General features: G+C 41.2%; 2 protein-coding genes across 4 annotated transcripts in view; one reads left to right on the top strand and one right to left on the bottom strand.

The window, feature by feature from the left end:
* Nucleotides 1-2559: 2559 nt before the first annotated feature.
* ccnk (cyclin K) lies at nt 2560-8165 on the bottom strand. Of its 3 annotated transcripts, none has more exons than XM_008312751.3 (11): nt 8008-8165; nt 6805-7040; nt 6199-6280; nt 5988-6119; nt 5631-5736; nt 5481-5538; nt 5153-5322; nt 4849-5057; nt 4637-4667; nt 4400-4471; nt 2560-4049 (listed from the first exon to the last, which is right to left on the bottom strand). In XM_008312751.3, exons 1-11 carry the CDS (start codon nt 8014-8016, stop codon nt 3499-3501), a joined length of 1656 nt encoding a protein of 551 aa, XP_008310973.1. In that variant the 5' UTR covers nt 8017-8165; the 3' UTR covers nt 2560-3498. The 3 variants fall into 3 exon arrangements, with proteins under 3 accessions (XP_008310973.1, XP_008310974.1, XP_016889070.1); XM_008312752.3 differs by having other exon boundaries at nt 2560-4046; XM_017033581.2 differs by lacking the exon at nt 8008-8165 and adding an exon at nt 7375-7396.
* Nucleotides 8166-11655: 3490 nt separating this feature from the next.
* LOC103380708 (B-cell lymphoma/leukemia 11B-like) overlaps nt 11656-25383 on the top strand; it is a 28083-nt gene continuing 14355 nt past the window's right edge. Inside the window, 3 exon segments of the mRNA XM_008312754.3 lie at nt 11656-12323; nt 12483-12791; nt 20236-20619. Of these exon segments, the coding sequence (XP_008310976.2) occupies nt 12728-12791; nt 20236-20619 (448 nt within the window). The 5' untranslated portion in view covers nt 11656-12323; nt 12483-12727.

Raw genomic sequence — 25383 nt, 5'->3', positions numbered from 1 at the left:
TCCAAAGGGTTGTCTGCTCCATGTGTGGCTGAATATTTAAGGCAATAGGTTTACGCCCTCCGGTGGCTCAAACGTGCAACTGCATATATAAACTAGTTCCCTCCAAAGGGTTGTCTGCTCCATGTGTGGCTGAATATTTAAGGCAATAGGTTTACGCCCTCCGGTGGCTCAAACGTGCAACTGCATATATAAACTAGTTCCCTCCAAAGGGTTGTCTGCTCCATGTGTGGCTGAATATTTAAGGCAATAGGTTTACGCCCTCCGGTGGCTCAAACGTGCAACTGCATATATAAACTAGTTCCCTCCAAAGGGTTGTCTGCTCCATGTGTGGCTGAATATTTAAGGCAATAGGTTTACGCCCTCCGGTGGCTCAAACGTGCAACTGCATATATAAACTAGTTCCCTCCAAAGGGTTGTCTGCTCCATGTGTGGCTGAATATTTAAGGCAATAGGTTTACGCCCTCCGGTGGCTCAAACGTGCAACTGCATATATAAACTAGTTCCCTCCAAAGGGTTGTCTGCTCCATGTGTGGCTGAATATTTAAGGCAATAGGTTTACGCCCTCCGGTGGCTCAAACGTGCAACTGCATATATAAACTAGTTCCCTCCAAAGGGTTGTCTGCTCCATGTGTGGCTGAATATTTAAGGCAATAGGTTTACGCCCTCCGGTGGCTCAAACGTGCAACTGCATATATAAACTAGTTCCCTCCAAAGGGTTGTCTGCTCCATGTGTGGCTGAATATTTAAGGCAATAGGTTTACGCCCTCCGGTGGCTCAAACGTGCAACTGCATATATAAACTAGTTCCCTCCAAAGGGTTGTCTGCTCCATGTGTGGCTGAATATTTAAGGCAATAGGTTTACGCCCTCCGGTGGCTCAAACGTGCAACTGCATATATAAACTAGTTCCCTCCAAAGGGTTGTCTGCTCCATGTGTGGCTGAATATTTAAGGCAATAGGTTTACGCCCTCCGGTGGCTCAAACGTGCAACTGCATATATAAACTAGTTCCCTCCAAAGGGTTGTCTGCTCCATGTGTGGCTGAATATTTAAGGCAATAGGTTTACGCCCTCCGGTGGCTCAAACGTGCAACTGCATATATAAACTAGTTCCCTCCAAAGGGTTGTCTGCTCCATGTGTGGCTGAATATTTAAGGCAATAGGTTTACGCCCTCCGGTGGCTCAAACGTGCAACTGCATATATAAACTAGTTCCCTCCAAAGGGTTGTCTGCTCCATGTGTGGCTGAATATTTAAGGCAATAGGTTTACGCCCTCCGGTGGCTCAAACGTGCAACTGCATATATAAACTAGTTCCCTCCAAAGGGTTGTCTGCTCCATGTGTGGCTGAATATTTAAGGCAATAGGTTTACGCCCTCCGGTGGCTCAAACGTGCAACTGCATATATAAACTAGTTCCCTCCAAAGGGTTGTCTGCTCCATGTGTGGCTGAATATTTAAGGCAATAGGTTTACGCCCTCCGGTGGCTCAAACGTGCAACTGCATATATAAACTAGTTCCCTCCAAAGGGTTGTCTGCTCCATGTGTGGCTGAATATTTAAGGCAATAGGTTTACGCCCTCCGGTGGTTCAAACGTGCAACTGCATATATAAACAAGGTCCTTTCAAAAGGTTGTAAGCTCTATGTGTGGTTGTATATTTGAGCCACTGGAGGGCTCATGACTATTATGTAGTCACGGGAAAACCCCCATGAACACTATATCAACCTGGCAGCCATTTTACTTAAAATCCATTTTTAATAAGCAATAGTGCGTTAACATTCTATTGTCTGAAAAAAGTCAATAATATGGCAATAGTAGTGATGTTTCGGTCGCGAGTGATTCGTTCAAAATGAATCTTCAAAATGATACGTGAAGTTTATGTTTTATGTTACAGGTGTTTGGATTGTATTGACGGTTGAAAAAAAGCAATTTCCACATTAATATATATATATACACAAAAAGACAGAGATCCACATATTGTGTTTCTGACATGTTTTTTTTATTAAACTGATTGATCTTCAGGTAAAATATACATACAATATAAAAATATATTAACAGACACACCAGTGTTTAATTGCGGGTTCACTGTAAGAGAGGTGGAGAAATAAATGTGTTGTCAAAGCATTAAGGCACAAAACATTTAGACATTATAAAAAAACTAGGAAATTCCACATTTCTTCTTATTGGTTGTTGTAGATCTAGGATTGTATGGTTCAAAAATATATGGCTACTTGTTTTATTACATACGAGCAGGGATTTTTCACTGTATTTTTTAGAATGTTATCTAAATGTTCTAAACCCATAGTTGCATCTCTGTCTTGGGGATTTTTCTGTGATCTACCTGCATTTATACAAAACAATTAACATTTATTCATTGAATTCATTCACTTATTCATATTAAAAATATTCACTAGTTAACAGTCTTAAAATTATACCGAATGTATAAAGTACCGAATCAATGGTTATTCAAAACATTTGTATCATTTTAGAAATGATGTACCTTTAAACATACATTAGACATAAAAAGTTACAATTAAGAACACAATTAGTCCTGTGGCAACATAGTGATGTATTTTGCTGTAAAGAGTTTATTGTTTTGTTCTGGACATACATACAAATTCTTGTACAGGGAGAATACAGCAAAGACCTGACTAAGGCACACACGAACAAAAAAATAATATAAAATCTGTAAAAATCATAAACCTGTCCACAAGTTAAATGACAGATATGAACACAAGTTCCTTTAACTGTAACTCCAGTGTGAAAAATAATGTGTTATCAACTGAAAAACATCCTGTGTTTGTAAGAATGTCTGGCCAACATTATCTCAGTGATCCAATATAATTGAGTGGAATGAAGCATTAGAAAACATTATACAGAACATTTGAATAGTGTCCATTCAACACGTTTGCCTTCAATCGTACGCAGTAGCAGGCTTTTTCACATAGAAAGCCCACCATGATCTTAGACACTACGATCCCAGACAAAACCCAAGGTGACTGGAGAACTTAATGTAAAACAGTGATGTGGACCAGAGTTAGGAAAGTCTTGTTTTCGAAATATCAGGATTGATGTTGACTAAATGTTGAAACAATGTCTATGAGTTTTGACCACTGACTTAAAAAAAAGTTTGCTTGTAGTTCTTTAATGAGTGAAGGAAAACACTTCATAACAAAAAAAAAATCCCCGGTGAATCCATTTTCAAGCACATTCCCCTAACAAATATGATGCATTATTGAGCACACAAGTACACGTCTTGTACAAAGAGTTACTACAGAACTTTCCTGCACACTTTGAACACTGACTGTGTTGTCATTACAACACTGTACGGATCTTTTTCTGCCAAGTCGAAATGGTGATGAGCTTTTTTTCTTCAAAAGCCTTAGACGGAAGTAGTCACCGTTTGTACCAAAATAACAAAAGATCCTGGGCTGTTCTCTGTCAAAAGGGCGCTTCTCCACAACAGCCTCACTTCAGAGTCTTTTGTGGCACGATCAGCTCATCTCATCTCATCCAACCACCACGATTCAAGGGCATACCAGGTGGAGGAGGCAAGGGGACCTGTGTCTGCCCTGGAGGGACAGGAGGTGGAGGAGGGTACCCTGTAGGTGGGAGGCCCATTCCTGGAGGAGGAACATGGCCTGGTGGCATGCGGGGAGGTGGCGGAGGGTAACTGTTGTAACCTGGAGGTGGGTAGGTTGGAGGGAGGCTAGGTGGTGGGTATGTAGATGGAGGAGGAGGGGGCCCGGGAGGTGGTGCTGAAGGCGGTGGGTAGACATGGGGATGGTATGGTGGAATCGGTGGAGCATAGCTGGGAGGCATTGGGGCGTAAGTGGGAGCCTCAGTCTTCATCATGGACTGTAGGTTCTGATAGCCTTCACCAGACATGTAGGAGCTGGTGGTGGACATGATGTAGTTAGAGGGTGGAGGAGGGGGAGGGCGGTGCGGCAAGGGAGGCGGTTGGTGTGGTGGTGGAGCATGGGGTGGTGGAGGAGCAGCTTCACTTCCAGGTTCTGCTTCTGCTGGAGGAGCTGGAACTGGAGCTTTTCGCTCTGCTAAAGTGACAGCGAACGACAAAAGAAAAGACTTTAACCTCAAAATAAATGTATTATTATTAATAAATGTAACAGCAGAAGGCTTTAACATCAGGTTCACTCGTCCATCATAACCAGTTATAAAAATGTGGCCGTTGGCAAATGTCCAGACAAATTCCTAACTGTGCGCATTTTAGTGTGCACTTCAGCAGGCATGGGGGCTCACTGCTCATTATTAGCCCAGTTATTGATGCATGCAAACAGACAACAGAACCATGAGAGGATGCAGATTTAATCTTTTAACTTAATCTAAATGTAAATTATTCTATCTCTCCTGCATATTAAACTGCAGGTAAGAGATAAGAAGTCACCTGAGGGGGGCTGCGTTGTAGGCAGAGGTGGTAAGGGGCTCTCCAGGGTAGGAATCTTCGACCCAGGTTGTTCTGAAAAATGGAACAAAGAAAAATAAGCAAATATATATTAATATATTAATATATATTTTTAAAATTGTATAAACCTAATTCCTCAAAAACCCATTCTTGGAGATATTTGTAGAAACTACAACTAAAGTGAGCAAATTTTTACAAACTTGAGAAGTAAGACAATACCTGGAGGTTTAGGTTCATCTTTGGGGGGTGACTGTAAAAGAAAAGATAAGATAAAATCAGTTATCTTTCAACTAAAATTGAACTGAAGTAGTTAAATACACACAAAAGAATTAACAATTAATGTTTATAGAGAAGAAATGCTCTAAAATAAATTGGATGCTGACTTCCTGAAATGAAACCAACAATGCTAAGTGTAATTCTGGCGCGCATACATGTGGTCGTTTGAGTGAACGTGCAGGGCTGCCACTCTGTGGAGACGTCTTTTTAGGTGGTGGGGGAGGAGGGTTGGACACTGGTGGTGGTCCCTGTGGAATAGGAGGAGCCGGAATTGCAGGGATGGGAGGTCGATCCTTCTCCTGCATTTGCTGAGGGATGGGCTTGTTGCCCTGAGAGTAAAGGTCGAGGATCTGATGGCAAATTTCTAAGAAAAAAAACAGATTATTCTGTTAATACAATTGTAAAAACAAGTATGGACAAATGATATATGATTATGAATAACAGCTTCATGAGAAGCACCTTCAAGCAGCTCAACTGGAACATCCTGGACAAACTGTTCCCACCAGCGACGTGATGACTGCTTAGCGGTCCACTCCTGGATGTCAAATTTACAGAGGCGTCCGGCCAAGTACATGACAGCTACTGCAATGATCTCCGGTTCCCACTGTAGAGAGAGCATGGTGCACAGGCTGGAGAGGACAGAGAAAATTAGTAAATAAAAATGGGAGGAAAGAAAAAAATGTTCATAGAAATTCAGAATCAAATACTAATTTTCAAACAAAACATTTATAAACAAAAATAATTACCAAGACAAAAGTGACACCACTACTGCATGACAGATGCTTACCTGTCGTTGACAAACGTCCACGCCATTTGCAGCACCTTGCAGACCTTGCTTTTATCACCTACATTTATGAGCAGAAATAAAAAATGTAATTGTTTGAGAAAGAATCATGCATGTGAGTGTCCATCAGATTACATACAAGAACAGGCTCACCTTTGAGCTGCTTGACATAGCGCAGCAGGAACATGTAGGGGTGCTCCACCTGCAGGTCAAATTTGATTGTCTGCAGCAAAATTCTCTCTAGCACCATCACCTCTTCCTATAGAACACAACACAAGAAATTGTTTATGATGCTGCTTTTACATATGATCTTAAGCCACATGGTTAAATCAAGAGACAATATATTACAGTTTTGTGTATGTAGCTATACACTGTATTAAACAAATGATATTTGTCTGACTTGCCTTCATAGATCCTTGGGATTTATAAACTGTCTCTTTAATGTTGTTTGTGATAAATAATTCCTCAGTGAAGGACATAATGCTAAAAAAAAAAAAGCAGCAACTTTACCTTAGGGTCATCGCCAAACTGTGCGAATTGCACATCATTCAATAAACTGCGAGCAGTTTTAATGATGTCTTTACACTTCTTCGGCGTCTCTTCCACTTTTCCAGCCAGGAATAGACAGCAAGCGCCGGTCACCTTGGAGACACAAACAACAATATGTTAACTCTTTTACATTTAGCTCCATTGAGCAATTATGTAAAGAAAATCAACTTACATATCTGGGGAACTGCTTGAAGGAGTGAAACATGTAGAAGCGGTGGAAATATATGATACCAGTTGCCAGCGTATCATAGTGCCTGAGTACAGTCAAGGACACTAGGTAGACCATTTAGATACACATTTATATGCATAAGATAAGGTCAACAGTGAACTGTTTTAACCATCTTAGGTAGATCATTTACATACACATTTATATGCATAACATAAGGTGAGCGAGGTCAACAGTGAACTGTTTTAACCATCTATGTGTACACTATTTTGTTTTCAGCGTGAAGACATAACTGTAATATCCTACTGTGAGTACCTGCTGACTTTGAGCACGCTTTAAAATTAATTTCTCACCTTTATATTTTAAATGCTAGTCTTTAAAGACAATTCTTTTCTTTGTTTTTAGAAAAAGATTTGGACTTGAATTTACATAAAACAACTTTAGCTAACTCTCTAAGATACGTTCCTGTATATTGTACCTGTAAGAGATGACTCAAGTTAGACTGACATTTAATGTTTGTTTTTTTAACTTATTTTATTCTTAGTCACACAAATAAAATGGCACACAATTAGTATCTAATCTGCAATGAGTCAATTAACCAATCAAGGATACAGGCCAAGCTTTGTCCCCACATCAAATATGAAGCGGGCTCCTTCCCGACGATATCTAGCTTCTGTAGCAGGGTCTAGGCCCTCAGACTGAGATGGTGTATGAGCCAAATCCTTCTTGTCCCAGTACCAACATGGCTTGATATGGTCTAAAACTGACTGACCCATCATCAAGGAGGTCTCCTTAGTGTCCTTCATTTGTTGAGGAGAAGCAACAGAAGATGGTCCAGCTGCACTTTGCTGTAGAAGACAAGACAGTTTGTGTTACTCTTGATTTTGTTCTAACAATTTTGTATATTCTACAAACTGTCAGGTCAGCAGCAGGTTGGAATGGGTGTATTCATGTTTGACTTTCTACTATAAACCTTAACGCCCTGACACCATTTATCATTTTTGAACTTCTGCTGTGTGGGTTTGTTATTATTAACATAAAAACAGCCGTATTCCCAGACATGGCCCAGACAAACACATATTGCAGATTTATATGGAAAAAACAAAACAACTTTATCTCTTTGCCGATAGAGATAATAGGTGTGTCTTTGATAGAAAATTGTTATAAAATATCTTTCTTTACATTTACAAGGAATTTGTCAATAAAAACAACTTTAACCGTGGTCTCCTTGTCAGTTAAATAAAGGCAGCCAATTGTTCTTCAAATAGTTCTTCAAATGTTCTTAAATTCCTAAGCCGTTAAAGTTTAAGCTTGTTTTAATTCAAGCAGAGAGCCGCACGATGTTTTTTGTGATGTAGTGGCTATTACTTTTATTTTACCTCCTACATTAAGTTAATATAAATATGGACCGCACGTCTTAACTATTGGTTTTGGCTAATGTACATACAATGTTCTACTTACGCCATGTGAAAATATTAAACGTAGCAACCTAATGAGGTCGTTGAAAGACAGTTACTGAAAATAACATCACGCTAAGTGCTAACGGTAGCTGAAGATAGCTTCCGTGAAAGAAAAAAAAAACACCTGCACGCATTTTTGTTCATCAAACTATTCAACAAATAATACAGACAGAAATTAAGTAGTAATTACGACGTGTTAAAATATACTTATAGTTTATTATTTTGCAGAATTCCGAGTTCACCGGCCGCTAACATGGGTTAGCAAATTTGCTCTGCTTGAGCCGTTGACGCACGGAATACAGTGAGCTGTGTAATATTAAAGTAAAGTTTACTATAAATAAATGGTGAGTCTTACCTTTAACATGTGTCCGTCGGGGTAAATCACAGGAAACGCACCGCTGTATGGAAACTCTCATTTATTCACAATAACGTAGTCAACAAGTAACCGACACTGCCACCCATTGTAACAAGGACATCGCCATCATGAAAACACGTCACTGACGCTTGACCAACGTAATTGCGCAGTGACGTCAGTAGTTGTAAAAATAAAATAAAAAACAAAAATAGATATATATTTGAAATTATTGCACTTTTCCCACTTTTTTTCTACTAATAACTGAATATTTAAGAAAATACCATTAACTTATATATTAACTATATTTTACGAGAGCTCACATGTTTTTAGTAAATATATCCACTAGAGGGAGACAAATAATCACTTGTGCGCTGTAAACGTTAGCTGCGTATTTTTGGGTGTACTTTGCAGAAACAGCTCGTGGCTTATTGAATGGTTTGGAATTGACACAAAAAGTCACAACATAATAGCCTATATACATATATATTAGTTTTACTACACAAAGAAATATTCGTTTGACTCCCTGAAATTATCAAACACATTGCAATCGTCCTGATTGCTTTCGGTGTAAAATTTAAAGACAGATGGAATTTATTTATTTATTTGCACAACGTTTCGAATTGCTGTAGAACAGGTGGGAATGCAAGATTTCATTTTTGAAGCACGGCTTTCAATTTTAAAGATGATCATTTTTAATTGTTAATTTGCATAAATAAATGCATTTACGGACATATTTGTTATTTAATTTTTCAGAACCACTCAATTACTGTGCATCATATTGCAATGATGCATATTTCCCTGCATTATTGCAATAGATTGGTAGTCCACCAGTATGAATCAGTATTCATTTTACTCTATGTCCATTTAGCGTCACTTAAGTCAAGATCAACAAAACACAATTGATCATTTCCTGTCTTTGTAAGAATAGAAGAACTTCTTGTTGTTAATGCAAATATAATTTCTTTTGTACTAAAATACAATGTATTTGTGGGCGGTTGTGAAAATAATGTAGGACCAATATTGTGCCACATGGCTACCATAATGACAGACCACAAACTTATTATACTCATGAAAAAGCGTCCTTCAAGCAAATCTAAAAGACAGTAACCACATCAGGATTATTATTCAAATAAAAGCAGTGACAAAAAAGTAAAAAATAATATTTAGACAATCAATACGTCAACACTTTAGACAAACAATACCATAAGACAAGATAAAGGTTTTCTATTTTTCATTGAATGAGTCTTTTAGATGCTTCAAATCATTTAACAAAATTGTAATAAAGCAAATTCAACATTAGTATTCGCACCTGAATGATCAAGGTAAAACTGTATATCCTAAAACACCGACATCATTACATATGAAATATTCATTTTTTTTGTGTCGACTTCATCTTGTGCCTTTGTTTGTCCCCTCCCTGTCTCAGTCATCGTTGATCATTTGCCTCCTTCAAATTAAAGTTTGCCTTTACACATTCATCCAGGCTTGGAAAAACCTTTTTTTTTCACAGTGGCAGAAATTGTCAGGATGTGGAAAAGTAAGAGGCTCCTTGTCTAGTTGTATTGCCCATAGCAAGGGAGCATCTCAATCTGTCTTTCAAGTCCACACACACACACGCACACACACACACACCACAGTAAATCAGCTTATGAATAATATATACTTGTACTTTCTTTATTAATATTAAACATTGCATAATGAAGCACCAACTATAAGCAATTCCCAGAGCAATATTCACATTACCACGAGGCGTCCTAGAGTGGACCTTTCATTGTTTATGTCAGTCCTGTCACACTATGGTTAAACACATCAAATATTGCTGCCTTGATCAGTTTGTACACTTAACCCCCGAGTACACCAAATTCCCTTTTAACTGTTAAAAGTTGTATTGTACTCCCTTTTTTGTACATACATGTCGGCCTATTTTGAGATTCCAATGTTATTTTTGTTCTCCTCGGAGAATAAACTGCTGGAAGAGGGACATGAAAAATGAAAGATAAAATGATGTGACAGAGGTTGTGACCCAGAATCAAACCAAGTTAAGTTGCATGTACTTTTGTCCACTTGCATGTAAGAGCTGAGCCCCCGTCCCGCGGCAAATTTTTATGTTTTAACATAAATTATAAAGTGTTTGGAATCGCATTAAATCCTGGGTCATTTTGGGGAAAACAGTTAAGATGCCAACACGATATCTCTTGTAACTTGGACAAAGCATTAGACTCGGCATGTCCTCATGCACAGTGTAGGCAATGCCCTGCAGTGCGATCTGGTATCTTGCATTCAACCTTGGCACTTAGTACACGAGTTGCATGTCTCCTTAGAGGCAACACTTGGGACTTAAAACCTTTCCTGTGTCCACAAGCAGGGTATTTGTGCTATGTTTGCCCCCGCGCAACCCAGCTTAAACTGCTTTTGCCCAGAGCCAGCAGAAACAAGCTATAATGGAGACATTGATGTATTATTGAGAAACCCATGGGTAAGGATCAAGGAGCCGTTTGCAGCCAGAAGGGATGGCAAGAGAGAGAGAGAGAGAGAGAGAGAGAGAGAGTGTGTGTGTGTGTGTGTGTGAACTCAGAATAATGTTTTTTCTTCAGCACCCAATGTGTCCAACACTGCCGTTGCTCTCTTGGCCCGATGTGAGGAAGAGAAAGCAGAAGACATTTCATGTAATAGCGCATACCAAATTTATGCGCTCCAGTCAAAGCAATATGCTTGACAACATGCGCGGCCTATCTGTGAAAGATAGCTGTTGTACTGTAGTGGTTCCATGTGGAGTCTGCTGAGGTTATGTCTACTTGAGTCAGAACTGAGATGACATTTCATTTATATAAATAATTACTGTCCTGAAAGTCCCCTAGGCCTGCCCCGAAGCAATCAAACTTCTAATGCTCTTAAAATTGCCCACCATGATTTATTAATGCCGGACTGTACAATGCATTGCTACAGCTGCACACTTTTCTCCTGAACCACAAGGAAATAGTGTCAACTCTAAATGACCTTATTAGAATTTAGTTTTTTTTAAGAGTGCATTTCAGCTAAACGGTGGCATGTTGGGAAGGAGTGTTCAGTGACAAAAAAAAAAAAAAAAAAGGAGAACCTTCAGTTGCAGCCTGTTACCTCTGCATACAGTGATCTAAATGATTCCAGTGAATTATGTGCAGAATGATTGCCCATTAGTTCCATTAATTGCCGCTGAGTGAACCTGATCTGCTTTTCAAGGACTACCTTGATGTCTGAATAGGCTTCATCCTTAACTCTTGTTATATACTCAAGACGTCACCCTCCTCATCAGGTTTGCAATGTCTCCAGACTGTGCCAACAGAGGGTACTGTTGCCTCACAACATATTTAAATGATCTAAACAACAAAGATGCAGCATGCTGTCTCCGCTCTGATCATATGGTGTGATTTGCATCAATGTGTTAGATGTGTTTAGCAGCGTCCTCCGGTCACTTTAGAGGTCCGCAAACCCTGCAGGGTTATCGGTGTGAATTAAACCGCAGCCCCGCTATTAATATTTATTAATAAACAGTAGCTGTAGATGAAAAAAACAAAAAAAACAACAACAACACAATTTCCTCCTGAGATGCATGTAAATCACTGGATTACTGGCATTGTTCAAAGGGGAAGAAGTTGTGAGGTGATGAAAGCCTGATGGGAATGTTTTGATTGATAAGTAGAACTGTGTTCAACATTAAGGTGAGGAGGACGTCCGTGAAAGACAAAGAGTAAGGACGCGTCTGTGAGGGACGAGCACCTTTGTGTAGGTGTTTACAAACGTGTGCTGCTGTTCCTCACGTGCACTTGAACTTGAATATCTACCGCACACACGCGCGCGCGCACGCTCGCACACACACACGAGGTCCTCCCTCTTTCATCGTGGGAGTCAACAAGAAGTAGCCTCAACACTGTGGGGAACTGGGAAACATTGGACCTCTTCTTGTTGGTCGAGAAGGAGGAGGAGGTGTCTTGTCTGCCCGCCTGCTTTCTCTCTCCCCCTTTCTCTCTGTCTCTCGCCCTCTCTTTCTCTTTCACTGCCTCCCTCTCTCAATCAGCAAGGCTACTGCCGCCAGAGCCAAGAGTTGCCGCTCCGCGCACCGATGCCAAAACGCGCAGGAGGAGTCAGTGCCAAAGGGTCATCTTCGCGCACCGCTGCTGCGATCCAAGGACTTTAGGGAACTCCAGAACACACACCAACCACTGACCGCTGATGATATAATCATATCATTAGAAATAAGAAAAGGAGACAAATAAGAGCCAGGTCCTACCGCCGGTGGAGCGCACCGTGTTTCTCCTGTCACCACGGCCGCAGCAGAGGTGGGCACTCAAGGATTTCTGTTTGTGTGTGTGTGGGTTTTTTAAATTATCTAAAACAGGCCATTAGACAAAATATAAACATACCTGCGCAAATATCAGCTCTTCGGCCAATAATTACCGACTGCTTCCTTAAACTGCACTTTGGCTTCCTCAATCCAGGTGTTGCGTCCCCGGAGAAGACGCTGCCGGACACTGTGGACACACTGGTCTTCCATCCTCGTTGCGCTCGTGTCCGACCCCTTCACCTCCTGTCCTAAAAGCTGCAGCTGAAGACTGTGACTAGCGCAGGGATTAAGGAAGGAGGGGGAAAGTTGGTCTCCAGCGATCCAGAGACGACCGACACCACGGTACAAGCCGACTCCAAGTGCAGTTCACCGGGCGATGCCAGAGTAAATGCCGGGGCAATGTCCCGCCGCAAGCAGGTGAACCCGCAGCACTTATCGTTGACGCACAGGGAGACAATACAAGGTGAGTTTAAGTCATTTCTCTTTTCATGTTCATTGGGGGATTTGGTCACATTTTGTAAATAAGTCTTAATTCTATTTTTTAAGAACGCAATTTATTGCAAAACGTGTCCATGCATTTTGTTATAATTTTGTAAATGCACAAAAGAAAGAAGGAGAGAAAGAAACCCAGGACATGGAATTCATTTTGATAAAAAACAAATTCATCACCTTATAAACACCAATCATAAATGACTTATTTTACACACTTTCTTTTAAAAAAAAAAGTAAAAAAAGATTTTACTTTTTTTTTTACCATTTCAAGTGTCACTACTTTGTTTTAATTATTTAGTAGCAGTATTCCATCACGGTTGCCTTTGCAGACACTTGACTTGACTTGACTTCACCACAAAGACGGTCTGATGACAGACACTCTGGGTCTCTGTGACATGTCCTGGGTGTGTGATTGTAACTGTTTAAATGTGTGGACACAGTGGCGTTGTGCGTGTGTTAGTTTGCAAATCGTTTTCATCCAGACATCCTTTTTAATTTTCCACACACACATGGCACAACACGTTGCTCTGTTTATATTCGTGTTTATTAATAATTACCACCTATTTTAAAAAAGTAAAAAAAAAATAATTCAAGTAATTTTGATTTGACACAGGGCAAAAAGTCACGAGTCACCACTATCTTTTAAAAAAAAATATTTGTCATTATTTTCTAATTGTGACACACACACACACACACAAACACACACACACACACACTGGAATTATTCCCCTCCAATTAAGGCCTCCACTATACTTTTAGCTGTGTGTACCAGTCATCAAACTTGACATAAATGAACTCATCCTGCGGTGCAGCTGAATAAGGCAACACAATACAAAAGAACAATTAAATATTTTTTTTGGATAAATGTGATATTTTTAAAACAGTGCATCACAGATTATCTGGTGATTTCAGAGCTACGTGATTAATTTGCCTAGATAAAATCAGTGGCAGAAATGTTCTTTTTTTTGGGAGGAGAGGGAGGGACTTTGTGATTAAAACGTCGGATAATCCAATTTCTTATCAATTATATCAATCTAACCCTTCATCTCCCTGCGCTCTGCTTTGCCCAAATCCAATTTCATAGACGCCTAATCTGAGTAATTCATTGCAGAAGTTCGTGATGTAATCTTCGGACAGAAGCTCTGTGTTGAAAAGGGTCAGACAGCATTCCCCCACTATTTAGAACAATAACCGTTAATCCCGTTTCGATTATTTCCCTCTCAGTCATAAATGTGCGTCTGAGGTGAAGGCTGTTTTCTGCGGTGCATCTTCAGCAGGTTTTGGGGCGGATGACAGTTATCGTTACTATTGATCACACTCTTGTGTTTAACCCGCCGCCTCTTCATTAGGCTGCAGACGACGGGGATTGTCACGCAAGGCGTTTTGCGAGTTTGCAGAAGAAAATAAAAAATGCCTCACCGACTTCACCTCAGGCGGACGTGTGCGTTGAACATCTCCCTGCATGCATTGGGACAAACAGTTTCGAATGTGTTGCATGTCACTTCTTTTTCACAGAGTTTGTGTTGCAAATTTTGACAATTAAATATTCAGCAACACTCCTTGGAGTCATGCATGGGTCACTTTGTTTGACGTGCAACAACAGAACCTCACATTTGATCTACTGCTCGTTCTCAGAAACGACTCAGCACAGAGCTGCTGCATGACAATGCCATTTAAATGCTAGCGTTTTCTATTAATTCACCTGTTTGCCGCGAAGTTCAAAACGCCTCGCAGCTCCTGTTAAACCTGCCTTGAGCTTTTCGCCACTGCGTTTAACGATCCATTTTTAATCACCACACTTGAAAGTGTCAAGCAACAGAAAGTCAGAGGTCTGTTTGCTGACAGTGATCAGCTTTCACCGTAACAACAGGCGATGTTGCAGTCAAGTGGCAATTAGAGCACATGCAGTTTTAGCTGGGTCATGTGGTCCAGCTGAATCTCATCCTACCTGTTCTTTCACATGATACAACAGTGGCCTCATGCATGCAGGGACACTGGCCAGCAGATGCTCAAGTACAAGATTAACAACAGTACTAAGAGATGTTTGCTCTCTGTCTGTAAAACCTGCGAGGCGGTCACATGCAACGTCCAAACTCAAACTTTGAAATGGCATGTGAAAAGCATTACAATTGCATTAGTGTTTGCTTCCAGCGTTCCACCACTGGGAGAGCAGTGTGTGTGTGTGTGTGTGTGTGTGTGAGTGTTTACCTGCAAACATTTGCACAGAGTATTAAAAGCTGTTTGCCATATGTAAAGAATATCTTAATAATGACGCCACATCTCCAGCAGTGAAACTTTTAATGTCCCTTTCATCTGGAGGGTGCCTGTCGCTTTGGGTTGTTTCCTTAAGCAGGGTGGGTGTGGAGAGGACCAGGAACACACCTCAGGCTGGAGGATCTGAGCAGCGCATGGGGAAAACCAAACTGTAATTTGATTGAGTCAACATATAGGCTTATAGGAGCACTCTGAATGAACAAAAAAAGAAACAGAACAATCCAGAAAGTGATTAAAAAACAAATATGTCATTTTTTATCAGGCGTTGATCACAGAGTCAACTGTGGCCTGACTGTTGTTTACCTATCAGCTGCCATTAATAGGCATCTTCTTTTTTTTTTTTTTTTTTTTACGAGTAACTAACAGCAGTTTCTGCTGGTGCACTTACACGGATATCATCGACATGACACATCAGGGGTTATTTGGTGTAACTAAACGTAGCAACCTCGGGCCTATAGGTCATGCTCTACTTGGGAGCACAGAGAACCTGAATTTCAGCATATTTCTGGACAGGCTTTAGTGGAAGACTATGTTCTGAAAGTCTACTTGCCAGGTCAGACATCAAGAGAGAGGCGTACATGGCTGCAACTGCCATGAATGTACGCAATGCTCAAGTATGCCCCAAGGAAAAGCAACACTGACAACACAGACAAAGTGTAAAACTTCACAAACATCACCCTGAAGATGCATGTCCCCACGTCAGGTTCAAACACTAGCGGAACAGTAATAAGCTGTTTGTTCTAGGTTAGTTTACAGTTCATCCTTTGTTAACTCAAGACTGTTGCAGGGAAAAAGGCAAACATCTCTCCTCTGCTTTTTGACGTTCTTCCAGTGCGTGACTCAGCTTGGTGTCACATTCATGATATAAAAAAAGAAGAAGAAAAAAAAAATTACAGAATGATCCATGTGCTATATTACTCACACATTACCATGGATCAACGAGAGCAGGTTTTGCCTGTTCTAGAATGAATATTTCTCTTAGTTATCTTTTTTTTTTTAACAAATTTGATATCAGCATTTTTTTATTTTCTTTTACGTTTTCTGGATTCCATGATGGAAACGCCTTGTGATAACTGTTTACGCTCTGAACTGGCATGCTACTTGTGAAACAGTTAATGTTTTCTTCTTTATTCGCACCATATGGTTGTCAAATTCGAGAGAAAACCCCACCGTACGCTGAGCTACGCCACAGTAAATATTCACACACACATTGTGGTGAGCGGATGATAATCTCACAGGAGATGACTGCTGAACAAATTTATGATTTACGGCGAAGCATGGCAGTCTGCTCTCCGATTTTCCTTCAATATTTCAACATTATCGAACACATTTAATCAATTTTGCGACGCTCTCAAGTGCCTTTGTACTATTATTATATCTCTAAAAAAATCATTTGCAAATTTGATTTACACCAATGAATGTCACGCTTCATAGCTTACAAGTCATTTATAGCGATTTAGTGACAAAGTCACAGTCAGCTGCAGAGCCGTATTTTGCTCACTTTCAGGCCGATAATCTAAGATTTACGATACGAAACTGGGACTGCTATAGATTAAATGGTGATAAGATAATGAAACACACAAGCTTGGCCTTACACAATGCACACTGTTGCAGCTTTCCTTGGCAATCGCTGCCGAGAAAAAGGGATAGGCTAAGCCAGGCCGCTTGTTTGAATTTTTGATTGCAACCATCTGCAACATTGCTGGTGTCATTTATTTTCAGTGACAGTGTGAATCTTTCCCTGTGGGCCTTACACATGTGCGGCTGTGTGTCTATGTGTGTTTTTAGCTCAGCAAATGGAAAGAGGAGACAAAGAAGGAGAGACAGGTCTGAACTCATTCGCTGTAGTTGACTGTCATATCGATGCCCCTGGCCTTTGTCTGTCTTCACCGGCAGAACAGAGTGTACAGCAGGTATTAAAATGTTGTGTAAGGTCAGAACTTTGGGAGAAAAAAAAAAAAAAGAAGTTGATCAGTTTATCTTAAAGGCCACTTGGATGAAGATGAATCGTATCATAACAAATGAATAAATAACCGAACGCCAATACCTTTCTTTAACCCTGTTCCACTTAGCGTTGAGCAGGACTTGTCAAACCCTGTCACATATTCTTCTTTTGCCTTCACCGCAGGCACAATGAAACAACAAAAAGAGTCATCAGTGACACACAAGGCTACATAAGGATATTGTCAGTGAAAAGGTGTACGCGGGATTTATCTCTGAGCAATTAATGTTTAAGGACATGTCACTGCAATTAAACTCATTTTGGCAAGTTTTACCGACCCAGCTCGTTCTGCCTGGCCACTAAAGTGAAAAAAAAAAAAAAACAGTGACAAGGACACCACATTAATTAACTAGCATTTTGTTGATAAAAATACTCAATGGCTTAGTCACTGCAAAGAAAAAAAAAAATACCATGAATGGAAAAAAAATCCCCCAAAAACTATATCTGCAAAACAGGCGATTCCTCTCACCTGTAGGCTACATTGTTGAGTTATTAAGCACTTTTATTTTGGACAGATATATTGAAATATTTTTCAGCCTTTTACACAAATGGAAAAATTAGTGAAAGAGGCCCATTGTCTTGAGCTGAGTCTCCCATCTGGTACATATTGTGCAGTGGCAGTGTGCAGCGGCAGCAGGCTGGGCTGCAGCAGTCAAGTGACTAAGTGACTCTCTCCTCATCAAACTGATAGGGGGTGCTCTAAGGCTGCCTGACTTTACTCCCACTTTATAAGGTGGAGATGCAGGACTGTCACAGGGTGAATGTACCATTGCATGCATGTCAGCGAGTGTATGTGTGAGTGTATGTGTGTGTGTGTGTGTGTGTGTGTGAAAGACAGAAGAGACAGAAAAAGAATGAAAGAGTGACAAAAGGAGAGAAATAGAAAATATGTTTGGTATCATGTTAGACAGCTGGGTTTCATTGCCATCATCACGCCCTCTCAGCGATGGCATGTTTGACAGTACGCCTGCTCTGCTCCCTTACCTATCAAGCATGTTACTCTCACATAGACGAGTACAGAGGAATTAGACGCCGTCTGTCATGATGATAAACTACATTACAGTGTTTTGCTTTCACCTGCGTGTCTCCAGCTCACCGTGTTTGTGTCCAACGGTTGCCTTTAAAAAAAAAAAAAAAAAAAAAAGAATACTCTTGCCGCAAGCATTCCATGTACAGTTCCACGTTGCACATGTCTCTTTCCCACACAGGTGAGCCTCGGGACAGATGAGTGAGCGGGTTTCAGAGAGGGGTGCGGTTTTGAGAAGCTGTCCGACTGATATTCCAGTGGCATGGTGACAGTGCCAACGCCTGCTTATTTACTGCCTTCTGGCCTCAGGCATTGTTACTCATCCATAGGATAACAAACAGGCCCTACTTTACTTTTCTGCTCGTTTCTAAGCCAAGATCAAAATGTACGAGTGTCTGTTGGCTCTTTGGCTTAAGCTGGTCTCTCTGATATTTGCAACATGTGACGATGGCGGCCTATTGGATCCTGCCCTGTGTCAGAAACTCCTTTCCAGCACTACAGCGTATAGCTACTTACTCCAGTGTAATATCCCTGAAGTCAAGTGATATAATGCTAGTTCTATAGTAGTTCGGTGTGTGCTGTGTTCATATATGCACCGCACATACGCAGGCATGCACGCTTTCACACTTTGTCGCTGCACTCTGGAACATTTCTCCATGTGATTTACGGTCACAAGCTGTGAACTGTAGGTAAATATGTGTTTGTGTTCCTTCTTCTGCCGCCTAAGATTATGAGATGGAAATTATCTGGCAGGCTTCCAAGAACCCATCGCCATTTAGAGAAAAGTTATTTGGCATCAGATCATCACTTCGGGGTGAATTAAATGGACGTGAATGTCAGTGTGCGTGTGAGGTACCTATGGAGCAGGCAGCGAGGCCGCACAAGGGATTAATCATCGCCACGAAGACATGTTTGAAAAGTAAATTTGTTAAAAAATTAATACAGTGAATCTGCCCAAGTTGAATCATTTTAAGGTGGAGATTTTTTCCTCTGTTACTGCATATCATGAGACACACACACACTTGCAAACATTACGATTAGAGCGTTATGATTTTAAGAAAAGCTAGCTGAGGCGCACCTTTAAAACGGGGAGCGGCAGATTCACAAAGGGGGTTCAGCCACGGAGACTGGCAGGTGCTGCAACGCTCTTCTCCCAGGCATCAGCGGCTCTCTCCTGGGTACCTCTCACTCAGATGGTCCCTTCGTCTCTGGAGCTTCGGGTTTCCCGAGGGCTGTTTGGAAGAGGACACATTTTCATACGGGTACATCAGGGTAGTGTTAGAAAAAAAAGAGAGGTCGTCCATGAGGGATTTATGTTAAGCTGAGGGAGTCAGTCAGCCATAGGGGAGCAGGGAGGGAAGAATGTGTAATGGTTATTAATGACCGTGTCAGATCTGTGAAGAATGAGATTTACTCTCTTAACAGGACCCCAGGTTTGGCTTTATAGATTTTCTGTCTGTGGAGAATACAGTAGTGGAACTCACCTGTGTGCTGATATATTCACACACCACACACACACACACACACACACACTAAGGCATTTTACAGTTTCATCCTGTGTCTTATTTTTTTTTTATATATATATTTATTTCTGTGATACACTCAAACGTGAGCACACTCACATGCAGGTTCTGGTGGATGTGGCCTCCACTATGCTACACTTTGTTCTGCACAAGCTCCACGTGGTGAAGGCAGCCGTCTAGGTATGACAGCTCAGTGCAGCAAAGGCCCTCACCGGAAACCCAGCCTGCACGGTGAGATGAATAGCTTCCTGGCCACACAACAACACACACTGGTATAAATACAGTATACGAACTCGGTCCCACCCACGCAGATCTTTTACGGATAAGCCGTGCAGGTGTTGATCTAGGTGAAGCAGGTTTACTGTGGATTTGTTTTTATGCCATGAAAGTGAAACAGTTTTCGGCGCGATGATCTCTCCTCGTTCTACGCAGACTCGGGTTTTATCAGGTAGTCACGTTGTGTCACCAAACTTCCTTGTGAATTTTCTTCGCTGTCTGTCACTTTGTTCTCTTGTACTTGTACTTTTTTTTTTTTTAGAGACAATACTTGACATCTTTTTTTTTTTCTGTTTCTCCTCCCGTTTTGCAGCAGAGGCCAATCATGATTCAGGAGCACGATCTCCGACGCCAGAGCCATCCACTCTTAGCCCTCGGAGGTCAGGACCCGGGGAGCATGATCTGCTGACCTGCGGCCAGTGCCAGACCAACTTCCCACTGGGTGATATCCTCGTCTTCATTGAGCACAAGAGGCGCCTGTGCCGGGGTCTTGGAAACGGACCGGGATCTTTCTCCAAGCCTGGGGAGAGAGATGGGATCACTGGCATTCCCAATTCTCCTTTGGTCAGGTCATTGGAGCTGGGTAGAGGGTCCATTCCAGTGGAGGTGGGCATCCAGGTGACCCCGGGCGGAGAGGAAGATGAAGAGAGGAGGCTGACGCCGGCTAAAGGAATCTGCCCCAAACAGGAAAGAGGAGGTACGGAGGCAGAACACACTGTAGAAGGAAACAATTACAAGAACCAATAAGCAGCTGAGCTGTAAACACACAGTCTGAAGAGAGCGCTCTTGTCCGTATAGACTTAAAAACACACGGTGCTAAACACACACACACACACATGCGTGCACACATCACCTGTCTGAGACAGATAGCACTCTTTAAAGAATCCGAGCTGCTTGTTATTTTGACAGTGGCCTTCAGGAGGGATTAATGTAGCCTAGGATGATTTCATTAGAGTGAGTGAGAGCTGCAAAGTGTGTCTATTCTGCTCGGTTCTAAGTAAAACATCACACACACACATACACACACACATACACAGGGTAACACACGGCAAACAAACACACACCGGCAGGCCTGAAGGACTTCTTCAGCTGAAACCAATTTTGAAATGCGAGGAAGAAGGTGATAGAGGAGCCGCCCCCAGTGTGTGTGTGTGTGTGAGAGAGAGAGAGAGAGAGACTGTGTGTGTGTGTGTGTATTTTCTCTCCTTTTTTGGCTCTTGCGTGAGTGCATGTCACGTGTCTGAGCGTTTGTAAAGAAATCCTCCAGCACATAAAAAAAAGGGGTTAAAAAAGCTGATTAAAATTCATCTGTGTTTGTGGTGAGGAGAAGAGGATTAATAAAGTAGCAAGGCCGTTCATCNCGGGGACAGGGGGCAGGGGGGGGGGACTGTAGAGGGCCAACGCTGCAGGGAAACCAGTTCAAAGTTATCAGAGGAGACAGTCACCATCGCACCAAGAGCCAGGACGGCTCTCCAGGATTACCAGCAGACGGAGGTCTGGTTGAGTCAGGGAGACTTGACTAGTTGTTAGTAACCATCTTGAATTAGTTAACTATAATCTGACTGAAAAACTGACCGTTGCAGGTTTTTTTTTAACTTTGATTAATATTTCCTAAAGAGAAGACTGTTATTGTGAACATTATTACAATTTTTGCGGTAAAAAAAAAACCTGGCATCACAGTCATCACACATTCAAAAATAACTGATTGTTGATTTGTAAAATCAGTGTAGTGTGTGTGTGTGTGTGTGTGTGTGTGTGTGTGTGTAGTAGAAAAGGTGTAAATGCAGTGATGCCATGACAACCGACATGTGGTTCACCGGATTCACAGCAGGAGCAAAATTTGTTTTAATTTGTTTTATTTACTGTTTCCATTTTTTTTCTTTTTCACGTTTCCACGACCTCTTTATTGATCTGAAGGAAAGGTAATTCATTCATTTAACTGCTTTTACATTTCTTTTTCTTTTTTTCTTTTTTCTAGATTATAGAATTTAAAGTTGGTCTAGACATCCTGTGTCTTCACAACAGACTTTGGTAGTTTTGTTTTTCATTATGTGGCCAGCGGTTTTGTGTGGTCACCACCTTCTGCATGGGGAACACTTTTTTCTGAGGAGCTCAGAGTGTGCTCAGCTAATTAAGAGTTAAAAAATAAGATAAAAACACCTTCAGTTTTTCACCTTGGATTTTTTTTTCTGACATCCGCGAAAGACATCTTTACACACAATCTCCTTTTTTTGTTGTTGATTTTTACAGCTTGAATTTGCAGGCAGAAAAGCACAGACAGAAGACAGACACACATCAAACCGACACACACACACACTTTGTGTGTGTGTGTCTCTCACACACACAGGACATATAAAGCACCCACAGCCCTGTATTAAAAAAAAAGAGGTGAGCTTAGCTTAACACATTAGTTTGCCACTCAAAGCATGTGCTCCCAAGTTTCAACCAAATTACATTATTATGTCTAATTAAGTCCAGCGTGTTAGAAGCACACACTATCTGACACACACCGCTACGCACACATACATACACACTCCTTCAGGGTAGTGGTGGGGGGGGAACTGCAGATTGCACGGAAGACACATTAAAAATTATAATGTGTGTCAAATGAATAGACAAAAAGACAGATGTCCAGGCATGCCTCGCCTTTCTTGTGTCTGTGAAACCTTTGCGTTGGACGCTTGACCTTTAACCCTTACCTCCTCGTCAAATATTTTTATGCATTTATTTATTTATTTTTTTCAAACTGATTGTACTTTGTGACATCCTGTCTGGCCTCTTTGTCTGTCATCCTGCTTCCTTAAAATGCAAACATGCTGCAAGGCTTGCAGATTCAACCCCAAAAGGTGCAAACACACACACACACACACACACACACAGACAGACTTTCGTACACATGGCAAAGATGAAAAATGGCCCCTCTGCTCCTCGTCTTTTTTTTTTTCCTGAATTTCTCCTGCTGATGCATGCACTCTGCATGTGTATGTGTGGACTATTTTAATATGTGTGTGCACTTTGTATGAATTTGTGTATGAGTGTGTGCGTGTATGTGTGTGTGTGTACTGGATGTGCGTGTGATGTCTGTGAAGAATGATGTGTGTCACCAGGGAAGTAAAGGGGTTGTCACTTGGGGAGCGTTATCATGCGAAGACGACCCTGGCCCTGCTTTGAACTCCTCCCAGGACGGCTGCCGGGCCCCCTCGGAGCACTTTACGACACGAAGTACATAAGGACGAAGTCACATCTTGACAACGTCTCCTTCTCACTGTCTGTCTGTCTTTTTTTTTTTTTTCTTTCTCACACACAAACATTGTGTGCAAAGATATCCCACTAAATATTTCATGAGATGATGAGAACGACAGTGACATCCTCAAACATCTTCCTCTGCTTTTCTCTCCGTCCACCTCGCATCTCTTTGTTGTCATGTTTGTGGGCAGCACACTCAGTCGTCTGAAGGTTTTCTACCGGCCCATTGTTTTTTTGCAACGTGGGTTACAACTCACATGCTTCATCTGACACATACTTGAGACCGTAGTTAAAAGACTTCTTTTTTTTAAACAACACACATTGAAGTGTTGTTGTGAAAAGGTGTTAAAGTTTGCATCTGTTAAAATCTTTTTTTTTTTTTGGGGTGGGGCAGTGTGCAGGAAGGGATTTGTGTCACCTTCTCTGTGATAACTCCACGTCTAACGTTTCGAAAGTAACAATGACCTTTGTGTCTGCAGAAGTTACAGCTGCAATGAGTGACACATGCTTCAGTGCTGCTGTAACTAACTGTGACATCCCAGTTTCCACACCTCTCTGGTTTGGATTTGAAGGTGTCTTCCTTATGTCTTCTTCTCCCTCTATCTGTTTCCTCCTGCATCTTTTTTGCCCCACCACCCATTGCTCCTTTAATCACCTGGCTTGCTCTCATTTCCATATTAAATAGGCTTTAATCATGAAAAGCAATCAGGCTTTTGCATATTCATACCTTCCCCTGTACGCTGGATTCCCTGTCTCGCTCCAGTGCCAAGCAGCCAGTAATCAGTAGGCAGGCGGCGTAATGCCATAGCCCCGGTCCATCACATGAAAACACACACACACACCGCGTGAGTTAGAAATAACTTCACATGCTACTTACGCATTATCTCTACTCCAAGAGAGAGGGAGAGATAGAGGCAGAGGGGTAGAGATAAAAAAAGGAAGATGGCGAGACTGATCCCTGATTTGAGCTATGAATATTTGTACAGAGGCTCAAGGAAAAGTCAATTTGCATAATGACTTTGTAGTTTTGCATTAATCACATTTGCATATGAAAATGCGTTAATTACTCCTGATGATTTTTTTTTTCAAACTTGCTTCATTTGATGTCCAAGCTCTGGGGTTGTGATTAGGGGTTACATGGTGGCACTTGTGTAGTTGGGGTGTGTGTGTGTGTGCGCGCGCACTTGTGAATGTTTGTGTGCTCATATTTGGGTGTGCGTGCATGCAAGTGTGTTTACTGCATGTTCCTGCATCTCTGAGGCCGTCTGCCTGTTTATGTGTTCTCACATAAGCGTTCTGAAAGCTTGCCAGGGAATTTATCTTGTGTCTACTGTGAGGCGTTCGTGCCTATTTTTTTCATTTTTAAACATTTCCTGGTCGCTTCAAGTGGGAAGTGATCCTAAAACAACAACAACAACAATAAGAGCAACTGTACATTTAAAGTCCTTAATTATGTTTAACTCTGAAGTCAGCAGAGATTACAACACTACATAGTATTTTATTTTAGACAATGAACACAAAGTTAAAATAAAAATAAAAAAATAAAAATAAAGGTTAATGTTTTATCGACAAAACTTTAACCATTCTTTTTGCGGAGTTTGCATTTTCTACATGTCTCTAAGTAATCACAAGTAATGATTTAATTATTATTAATTTAAAAAATATTTTTTTAGAGATTTTTAAGCGCAAATGAGGACCAACCATTTAAACCCTAATAATTATTAATCAAGAAATGTATCATTACTTTAATAATTATATTGATAAGTATCATATAATAATAATAATAATAATAATAATAATAATAATAATAATCAAGTCATAGTTATTTTTTACATTCCAGGGTCACAGACGCATTTTTGTCAAAGTGCATATAGGTGTATACAGTTACACTGTACATGGCCATGTCTGTGTTTGGGCCCCGCAGTGTTGCGGGCCCCAAACACTGCACCTCAGACAGGACCACCCCAGGGGCCGTCTGACTCTGCTTGTGTCTGTCTGCTGCATTCAACTGGGTCAACTGGGTCTGTAAAATGGCGAGACTGCACATGCACTCTGCTATAGACACCTGACACACACACACAGAGACGCACACGCACAACCACAGACACAGACACACACAGACGCGACATACAACATTTATACAGAACATGGACAAATGCACGGAGGAGGGCGCGCACAGACATCAACGTAAAACACACACTAGACATATGTGCAT

Source organism: Cynoglossus semilaevis, chromosome 7, assembly GCF_000523025.1.
Source record: "Cynoglossus semilaevis isolate Cse_v1.0 chromosome 7, Cse_v1.0, whole genome shotgun sequence".
NCBI lineage: Eukaryota > Metazoa > Chordata > Actinopteri > Pleuronectiformes > Cynoglossidae > Cynoglossus > Cynoglossus semilaevis.
The sequence above is the reverse complement of the archived record's forward strand: the minus strand, read 5'-3'. Positions and strand labels throughout refer to the sequence as shown.

What these genes read in the sequence shown, in the direction of transcription:
- ccnk (XM_008312751.3), bottom strand. An exon ending in TCCAGTTGAGCTGCTTGAAG is followed by an intron (nt 5,058 to 5,152) that starts GTGCTTCTCATG and finishes TTTTTTTCTTAG; the next exon opens with AAATTTGCCATCAGATCCTC. An exon ending in AGATGAACCTAAACCTCCAG is followed by an intron (nt 4,472 to 4,636) that starts GTATTGTCTTAC and finishes TCCATTTTTCAG; the next exon opens with AACAACCTGGGTCGAAGATT.